This window comes from Lasiodiplodia theobromae (assembly GCF_012971845.1).
Source record: "Lasiodiplodia theobromae strain AM2As chromosome Unknown scaffold_70, whole genome shotgun sequence".
Lineage (NCBI taxonomy): Eukaryota > Fungi > Ascomycota > Dothideomycetes > Botryosphaeriales > Botryosphaeriaceae > Lasiodiplodia > Lasiodiplodia theobromae.
The window spans coordinates 76,614-86,660 of record NW_023336553.1 but is presented as its reverse complement, the minus strand read 5'-3'; the positions used below and the strand labels follow the sequence as shown (position 1 = coordinate 86,660).

Below are 10,047 nucleotides of genomic sequence, written 5' to 3'. Positions count from 1 at the left end.
GACCATTATTGGATTCGACGTGCGCCTGGAACACGCACAACCAACCCACCAACCGAACTTCACTAACTAGCGCCCCGCCACCCCAACTCGCACTCTCTATGCTTACTACTAAACACGTGATTTAAATCCATGCAAAAACTTCCTTATAGCTAATAATCTCTGCTTAACGCTCCTAAGGCTATTTAGTCGATTTTATACTAAATCTACATATCTTGCAGTACTCCATAGGATTGGAAGTATGCAACTTAAAATTCCCCCTGTTGACTTGTAGACCTCGCAAGGCTGCGCTTAATAAAGACTATGGGGCTAGGTTTAAATTCGAGTGAGCCAGCCGTTTCCTCTCTTAGTTTTAATCACGTCCATTCGCGCAAGAGCTGAAAAGGTATACTTTGCCATTTCCTTTCCTCAACTAGTCCCTAAAAGGCGAGAATCAGATAACGCTGTTATCAAAACTGGCGAGGCTGAATATGAGTTCCGCTGTGGATAGCATGGGCAACGGTCCGTTGAGAAACGAGAGCTATACGGTTGGGTGGATTGCAGCGCTCGCACATGAAGCAGCGGCCGCAAAAGCCGCCCTGGATGACTTTCACGGACGAGCACCGCTAACCCAGAATTTACAAGATCAGAATTTGTACGTTCTCGGCAGGATTCGTGGCCACAATGTTGTCATTGCATCTCTCCCCGCCGGCGTCATCGGAACGATCGCTGCCACTACAACCGCAATGCACATGCTCGCAAGCTTCCCGGCTATTAAAATAGGTCTCATGGTGGGCATCGGCGCCGGGATCCCTCGGATAAAGAAAGACCGCAAGACTAGCAGGTATCGCGACCTCCGCAACATACGACTAGGCGACGTTGTTGTCAGCCAGCCTGGCGGCACGCACGGTGGCGTGAAACAATATGATCTCGGCAAGGCGCATGCTACCGGCGATTTCGAGCCTTCGGGCTTTCTGAACGGCCCGCCGCGAACTCTTCTCAATGCCGTCGGAGTTCTGCGGCAGTTACACGAAAGTGGGGAGAGCGACATGCCCAACATCCTGAATCAGATCCTGCTGAATCTCAGCAATGCACCGCATTCGTATGCGTATCCGGGACAAGAATTCGATCGGCTGTTTGAAGCCGAATACCACCATCCTCAGGACGAAGAGACCTGCGATGATTGTGATGAGGATAAAGAGGTTGTCCGAACGGATCGCAGGTCCACGAATCCAGTATTACACTGTGGTGTCATCGCATCGGGAAACCAGGTCATCAAATCCCCTGCCATTCGGGATCGTCTCGGGAGCGGTTGTATTTGCTTTGAGATGGAAGCGGCTGGCCTCATGAATGATTTCCCATGTCTGGTCATTCGTGGAATATGCGACTATGCAGATTCCCACAAGAACGACGCTTGGCAGAGATACGCTGCAGCTACAGCCGCAGCATGTGCCAAGGAAATTCTGCTCAATATCCCTGAGGTTGAAGTTGAAAATGAGCGGTTGGCGAAAGAGGTAGTGCAGGCTGCACAGATGGGTTAGTCTTCGTACGGTGCATGAACTGGAACTGCTACTCACTTTTCCATCCGAGTTTAGTAATGGAAGATGTCCGTGAAAACATAAGGCCACTTCAGGAAGGTACATCAAGCCCCCTTGTATATTTCAAGGGCTCGGTTAATCCCCAACCCAGAATTGCATCAAAAGCGCAAATCAGAAATTCTCAGCTGGCTGAGCGAAGTTAGCTACATCGCTTTGAAAGCCGACTTCCTGAGTAGATGGTGCGAGGGGACCGGCCAGTGGATACTGGTGCATCCCACCTTTCAAACTTGGATTAATGATGAGAATCCAACGCTCTTCTGCACTGGTATCCCTGGCGCAGGCAAGACAATTACGTCGTCCATCGTAATTCAACATTTAACTTCCAGATACGCAAACGATAATGTCATGGTTGCATTCTTGTACTGCAACTACAAAATGAAAAGCAAGCAGACAGCCAACGATCTCCTCGCCGCATTGCTGAGGCAATTCGCCGAAAGGCCAGGCGAATTTCATCACTCGATCAAGAGCTTGGATGAAAAGTGTGAAAGGAAAAGAAGACCAACCCGAGAGGAGCTCGTCGAGGCACTTTTATCTATAGTAGAAAGCTTTGACCGAACCTTCGTTGTGGTAGATGGATTGAACGAATGTCCGCAATGGGATGACGACATCCGCGGAGGACTCGTGGGCACAATACGTCACCTTCAGCAGCGAGCACCAGTCAGCTTTCTAGCCACCTCACGAGACATCCCAATCATCCTTGAAGAATTTCAGAATGACATGACATTGAAAATCACGGCCCGGACGGAAGATGTCATAAAATATCTGCAGAGCCGGAAAGACGCGCCGAGGATGATCCAAAAGAACATCGATCTACAGCTGAAAGTCGTTAGAGATATTGCAGATGCTGTTGACGGCATGTACGTGTTGATAAATCATATATGTAGGCTGGGAGACACTCTGACCGATCAACTTGCAGGTTCCTCCTTGCGCAGCTCTACTTTGACTCATTAAAGTCGAAGAGAACAGAGGCAGATATTGAAGAAGCATTAGGAAAATTCAGAGGAGGCCCCGGAGGTCTGAAAGCCTTGACACAAGCATATGATGCAGCAATTGCAAGAATCGGCGACCAGGAAGAAGAAGACCGCAATTGGGCCTACAAAGTCATCCGCTGGGTCAGCAATGCCAAGAGACCTTTGTCCCCAACAGAAATCCAGCATGCACTTGCCATCCGGCACGGTGACCGTCAGATCAACCCGAAGAACTTTCCCGACTGCGCCGAAATTGTCTCGCTTTGCGCAGGACTGGTGTCGATAAACAGGGAGAGCAATACCATCCAGCTCGTTCATCACACGACAGGAGAGTACTTTGATAGTAACACACTCAGCTGGATGGTTTCTGCTCCACTCGATCTGGCCGCTTCTTGTCTCATGTATCTTGCATTCGCAGAATTTGCCTCCGGCATGGCCCCTGACGATAAGAATTTCGAAGAGAGGATCGGCAGGAACAAGTTTCTTCGATACGCCGCCAGCAACTGGGGGCACCACGCGCGGGAATTAGAAAAAGACCTCCTGGAAAACCACATGACGCTGCTCCAGAATTTTCTGCGAAACCGGCATTTGACCTTCGCAGCCAGTCAAGCCAGGAGTGCAAGGGGATACTGGACCGGATACAGCCAGGGCTCTCCTCGTTGGCTATGGTCACACACTCTGGCCTTCTTCGGACTCGGAGAGATATTTCAGCACATGCTCTGCTTCAGTGAGAACGAAGTTGATTTTGCGGATGGGGAAAGCAGCTTGACCCCCCTTGCACTAGCAGCGAGCGAAGGACATGAAGCCGTGGTCAAATTACTGCTTGAACTTGGACCGGAGAGAGTAGAGCTGAACTCCGGAATCAGATTTGGTCACCGCACTCCATTCGGTCAAGCTGTCAGCAACGGACATTATGCCGTGACGAAGTTATTCACCGATCTCGGACCGGAAGCGATAGATCTGAATTCCAAACAGCATTGCCGCCGACAGTCGCCAATTTCTGTAGCCGCTCAGAATGGGTCATACGAAATTGTTCAGCTGCTCATAAACCTCGGGCCAGAGCGTGTAGAGATCGACTCAAGGGACGGCTTTACCAAGCAAACTCCACTCGCGCATGCTGTTCAGCATGGCCATGTCAAGATAGCCGAGCTTCTTCTCAGCCTTGGGCGGCAGAGAGTGGATCCTAACAGCAAGGACAAATTCGGCAATACTCCGCTCATCTGGGCAGCCAGAAATGGGCACACGGAGCTGGTGAGCTTGCTTATGGATCTTGGGCCTGAGCAGGTGGATGCCAACCACACCAATCGCGAAGGCCGTACCGCTCTGCAGGAAGCTGTAATGCACAACCACTGCGACGTGGTTCGGAGGCTTGTCAACTACCCATAATGGAGAGTGGATGTGAACATATCCACGCCAAAATTCACCCAGACAGCCCTTGCCTGTGCCGCAGAAAATGGGCTCGACACTGCCGTGAAAGTGCTTATCGGACTTGGACCAGGCAGAGTCGACCTTGACGCTCGGGGATGGCGAAACATGACTCCACTCTTGTGGGCAGCAAAAGAGGGCCACGTCGAAATCATCAGGCTGCTGGCGAATCTCGAGCCGGGAAGTGTCGATATGAACGCGGTTGATGTCGATGGTTTCACGCCGTTGATATGGGCTGTGGTGAACGAGCACTATGACGCTGCACAATTCCTCGTTGGTCTTGGCTTGGAGAGAGTAGATACGAATATCGCCGACAAAAAAACGTTTACTGCTTTGGACTATGCTGCCCGTCGAGGGAGGCGATTTGAGAATCTCCTGCGATCCGGAGAGAATGGGGAGATAAACCAGCGAGCCAGTGCTGAAGAAGGACACTCAAAACCCGGATTGATGAGTGGGCTGTTCTGGACCAACTCGAGTCCAACTCAACGCTAATGTAGCAAAAGAGGCTGTTGGTGTTGATGCAGTACCGAGGATCGCACTAGGCTGCTTTTGGATGGGCGGATTCAGCCTGCCTTCCTGGTTGCCCCCAACCCTCGCCATCTTTTTTTTAATTCATTCTCTACCTACCATTGAATTCAACCCCGGCCAACGAAGTACCTTCCTGTATCTTGTCGCCCCGTTAAGCGGCGCGAGAGCGCAATTGGGCCCAGAAAGCACCGCAATCCGTCTCATCGCTTCAACAGATCCCGCCGACGCTCCCTTTGCATGATATCAACATAAGGACAAACTACGATGGAGCTTTGGTTCAGGGAAAAGCACCGGGTATTCGATGTCGGCTCCGCGATTGCCGACGCTTCGCCGTTGTCCTTCGGAATTGCTCAAATCAGCCAAGCCGAGTTGTAGGACTTACCCGAAACGGTAACCAACCTCTCCCAGGAATCGTGCAGGGCGCAGATCACCATATTTCTTATATCTACGTTATTTTTCCCGAACTCGTTGCCAGACAGAGGTTTCTCCAGTAACACGCTGGTAGCTGGATTTTTACATGAGCGCTTTTGATGGCAACATACTGCGAATCACCCAATTAGCACCTGATCGAGTGAACTTTTGGTTTTGGCCAAGGATATCAGGATATGATCATGATTTTCTTTCGCAGGTTTCCCTTGCTTTAGCAGATCGGCCACAGAGTCTGTGGAGCATTGTGATGATCACGCATGAGCAAAGTGTGCCGCGGGGCATCCAAAGATGTGCTACAAAGAGATCTGTGTGATTTCTTATGGTAGCTGATTCGACACATCAGTATGTCTTGAACATGAAAGATTGTGACGGTTACTAGTAAAAATTGTTGCGTGCTACAGAAGACCAATGCTGACTGAAACTCTTGCCACTCCCAATCGCTTCGATATCCGCCTTTTCTGTGCGGCAACACAATGCAACCACGCTCCGCACGCGGTAAAAATCTTAGAAAACACGGGCCATTCTGGCTAGAAATATCAAGAGAAAGCCATAGGAGTTCCCTTTGAGCCATTCAAGCGGTGAGCATGGAAGCAGCCAAAAGACCCAAAAGTTGAAACAAAGCAGTGCCGTCTGACCAGGACCTCCTCAACCTGATGCGGCTCTGCAGAGATCTACAATCCCTTCTGTGCTCCCACACTCCCGTGATAACAGTTGGTGAACGGCAACCGGGCCAATCGAGGCATGCACTTAAGCGAGACAAGGGATGCTCAAAAGGGTAGCACTGTCTCACTTCCGCTTCCAACCTCTTTGTATCTCCACGTGGACTTTTGAGCAAACGCATTAGGTAGCTACGGCCCCTGTCAATTCCAGGGAAAAGAGAAACAAAAAATGACCCGGAAAATCAGGCTATCGTTGTCGCCTGCAACCGGAACCCTGCGGCGCCCATATATGTTGTTGATGCATTCTTACGCACGGACAAAACCCATCCATATTTCTGCGGCGGTATATCCACCACACTCTGCTTGGTCTTCGATCTTCGTCCGTACCGGCTATGAGGGGGTTCGCAGTGTTGTTGTTGGCTTTCGTGCCGTCCGCCATAACCGCCGCCGTTGTTCCAGGGAAAACAATTCGTCGACAGGGGGAGAGTAATACTACTGTTGCTTTGTCTGACCCTTTTTCAGCATTTTTTAGGATGTATGTATGCTTTCCATTTCTATTCTTGTCGAAAGTCACGTCCCCATATTTTATGATAGCTGCGTCTATGCTCGAACGCTATTCTCATAATACAAACCTATTTTCAATACCCATAAGATCACATTCGTTATGCATTCCATAGCTTCTATGTATATTCTTAACAAGTCTAAACGTTCATACTCTTCAGATCCACCGCCCCCACCGAAGAAGGACCATCATCTCCCACCCCATCCAAACACTCCAGGCCAAAATACCCACCCAAGGCAGCCTCTCTCCACTACGAAGACCAACCCCCCTCCTCCCCCAACCCTCGGACCTGCACCCCTCTGCGCCCCACCTACCCTTCAACCTGGTGGTACGCCGACCTCCTCGCCTCCACCCCCGACGGCACCACGCCCTTCCTCGGCGCGCCGCTCAACACGACCTACCCGGTGCACCGCAACGTGCTCAACTACGGCGCCGACCCGAGCGGCACGCACTCCTCCACCGGCGCCATCCAAGCCGCCATCAACGCCGGCGGGACGTTCAATGGCGACGACGGCACGGCATACTACTACCCGAACCTGCGCAACACCAGCACGCGCGGCGCCGCCTTCAGCAGCACGCTGACGCCGGCCGTCGTCTACCTGCCGCCGGGGACGTACCTGCTCGACGGGCCCGTGCAGCTGTGGATCGGGACGGTGCTGGTCGGCGACGCCGTGAGCCCGCCCGTGCTCAAGGTCTCGCCGGATTTTGCGGGCAACGGGTACGTCCTGTACGGCAAGGATCCGGGGTTGCCGGGGACGAATGGGTTCTTCGTCGGGCTGCGCGACGTGGTTGTGGATTCGAGGGCGTATGCGAGTGAGGAGAAGCTGGTGCTGTTGGACTGGACGCTGAGCCAGGGGACGCAGTTGAAGGGAGTGAGGTTCGAGATGCCGCAGGGTGGGAAGCATGTTGGGTTGAGGTAAGTGGTATTCTTTTTCTGTCTACCATTTCCCTGTGTCTTTGTATGGATGGGTAAGTTAGGAAACTTAAGCTGACTTTGCCTTTTTGTGAAGCACAAAGTTTGGTTACAACAGCAATATCATATTGAACGATCTTTCGTTCAATGGTGGCGCGGTAGGGATGGATTTGAGTGGACAGCAGTGGTTGGTCAAATCGGTGACGTTTAATCGATGTGGCATCGGAGCGATTGTAGATTGTAAGTCGCCCAGAGATACCAAAAGTCTTGAACTGGATCCGTTCTGACAATCATGCTCTAGGTTTCGATTGTGTGTTCCTGGATATCAGCGTAAGTGCTTCATTGAAATTTAGAACATGTCTGACTAGTCCTCAAGTGCATTAGAGTCGGTATATGCCTCGACGGCAGCCAGACATCAGGCAGCCTGACGGTTATTGACAGCTACACTGCCAGGTCAGGCACATTCGTGTCCAGCTACCAGTCCGTGAACGGTTACAACCAGCTCGTGCTCGAGAACATCAGAAGCGACGGCGATACTGTCACTCTGAGTGGTGATATCGTCGTAAGAGGCAGTGTGCCATTTACCTGGATTCGTGGTCAAATGGTGAGTGGACTCATTCTCATCCGCGGACGACCTGGCTGACGGGTGAGCAGTACACGCAGGGCAACCCTCATCCCTCACATCAGCAGAACGCCATGATCCACACACCTCGCACTTCAGCTCTGCTCAGCCGTAGAGAATACTTCGTAATGAGGCCACCGACCTTCCGCGAGTACGATGCCTCGCAGATCCTCAACATCAAGTCAGTCCCTGAATATCCCGTCTACGGCGATGGCGACGCCGACGATACGAACTCAATCAACGCGATCCTGGCGCAATATGCCGGGTGCAAGGTCATATACATCCCCGCGGGAACGTACGTAGTCCGCAACACAATCTTCGTTCCTCGCGGCACCCGCATCTACGGTGATGCCTATGCCTCCGTTATCAGCGCCAAGGGACCCACCTTCTCCAACCCCAGCGCCCCTATGCCGATGGTTCAGATCGGGGCGCCGGGCGATGTCGGCGTGGCGCAGATTGTCGACATGATGTTCACGGTGGGGGAGGTGTTGCCGGGCTGCAAGCTCGTTGAAGTGAACATGGCAGGCGACAAGCCCGGCAGCGTCGCGCTGGTCAATTCGCACATGCGGGTTGGCGGCGGCGCTGGGTCTGCGGTCCAGACCAGCTGCGATAGCGGTTCGCCGTGCCGGGCCGCGTGGGGCCTGATCCACCTAACGGCGTCGTCCAGCGCGTACGTCGAGAACATGTGGGGCTGGACGGCCGACCACGACCTGGACAATGTGTACACGCAGAACATTGCCACAGGCAGGGGGATGCTGGTCGAGGCCACACAGGGGACGTGGCTGATTGGCACGTCGATGGAACACAACACGCTCTACCAATACAACTTTAATGGCGCGCGCAACGTCTTCACCGCATTGCAGCAGTCGGAGACGCCGTATTGGCAGGGGGTGAATTCCGGGACCGTTGCGCCGTATCCGTGGACGGACTACTTACAGCCTAGTGACCCGGACTTTTCGCGGTGCGGCGCGTCAAGTGGAGGATATTGCGGGGCGGCGTTGTTCGAAAGAATAGCGCAGAGCAAGAATCTTTTTTTGTATGGGGGCTGCCTTTGGACCTTTTACACCGGCGGAAACGGAAGCGAGAAGTGCGACTTCGACTGTCAGCAGGAGGCGATTGACATAGATAACGCTTCGAGCGGGATCTACCTGTACGGCACTAATGTGCATAAAGTGACGAACATGGTTAGCAGCGGCGGATGGAGCATTGCGGGTCAGAGCACAAACGAAGGCGGTTGGGGTGGCGTGGTCGCTGCTTACCTGTACAACTCTTGAGTCAATATTTCGGTTGTGAAATTTTTGTTGGGATTAGTAACGATTCGGATCTACGCTTTGCTCCTTCACCACCGTACCGCTCAAATTGCAACCGCTGTCTTGAAACGAAAAGTGGAGAAAGACGAAGTGTAGAGAACAACAATCTGGTTAGTCTCCGCTGGTAAGTTGTCTAACTGCGTAGCTGCAAGCCACTCCTCGGCAGCGAACCGGAGTTTCCAGGAGCATACAGTCCAAGAGACCCATCACTGTCATTCTCTGAGAAGCCCGGTTGGTTGGATGAACACGGAAGAGGGCTGCCCGAATTGGCAAATAGGTCATCAGTTCTGACACGGCGTAGTCTATGGTGCGCAGTTGCTGGGCTGCATTGCGGGCACACCAGTAGACGAAGTGAAGTTTAAGTATGGTTTGTGGTCAGACGATACGGCTTGCCTAGGTCAGGTGAGAACCGTTTCTGACTGACAGGGTTCTCTCTCCAGGTTCTCCGCATAGGCGGGAGTCATACCACGGGCGGGAGAGGGCACAGACTGCTGCCTTTAAGCGCCTCGATTAAAAGCTTGTCTGCTCAGACGTAGATCATTAGAGGCACCACGCTCTGCCCCAGACGCATCTAGAAGGAGGGCACGTGATGTAAAAATGGGTTTGTCTCCTGACCCGAGACCGATAGGGCGGACGGCAGATGACGTGCCTGGGGAAAGACTCAGATCCAGAAAGCTTCCAGATCTCGAGTAATGTTTGGGTCGGGGTCGCACAACTTCTGGCAGCGGAGCGCGTGCGTGCCCTGCGTTGGGTGCAGGCGCATGGTGCAGCACGCCGCGGCTGACTTGAGCGCCATGGTCGCTGACGGCGTCAGCCTCGCGCTAGCAGCCCCTATACGGTGAGGCAGTGACGTCGGGACGAATTCCAGGGCCTCGAAAATTTTTGGCGGCTGCGGTTCTGCAAGCGTCGCATGTGCCTCGGGAGGGTCTGGCGTCTAGCGGCGGGCGCAGAGAATTGCGGGCGGTGCGGGAGAAAACCGGGGCCGAGGCGCTTGGGCGCGTTTTATCCGGGAAGGACACGCGGGCTGGATGGAGGGTCGGCAAGCACTCTGGCGGGC

General features: G+C 53.1%; 2 protein-coding genes across 2 annotated transcripts; both read left to right on the top strand.

The window, feature by feature from the left end:
• Positions 1–722: 722 nt before the first annotated feature.
• LTHEOB_12685 (Ankyrin repeat domain-containing protein 50) lies at positions 723–3,928 on the top strand (the record flags this gene model as incomplete). Its single annotated transcript, XM_035509579.1, has 4 exons — positions 723–1,512; positions 1,572–1,613; positions 1,666–2,431; positions 2,491–3,928. The coding sequence occupies 4 exons, from the start codon at positions 723–725 to the stop codon at positions 3,926–3,928; spliced, it is 3,036 nt and encodes a 1,011-aa protein (XP_035363954.1).
• Positions 3,929–5,975: 2,047 nt separating this feature from the next.
• Positions 5,976–8,954, top strand: LTHEOB_12684 (Exo-beta-protein; the record flags this gene model as incomplete). The annotated part of the gene is made up of 6 exons (XM_035509578.1): positions 5,976–5,983; positions 6,306–7,061; positions 7,156–7,298; positions 7,360–7,388; positions 7,435–7,662; positions 7,713–8,954. The coding sequence occupies 6 exons, from the start codon at positions 5,976–5,978 to the stop codon at positions 8,952–8,954; spliced, it is 2,406 nt and encodes an 801-aa protein (XP_035363953.1).
• Positions 8,955–10,047: the final 1,093 nt, after the last annotated feature.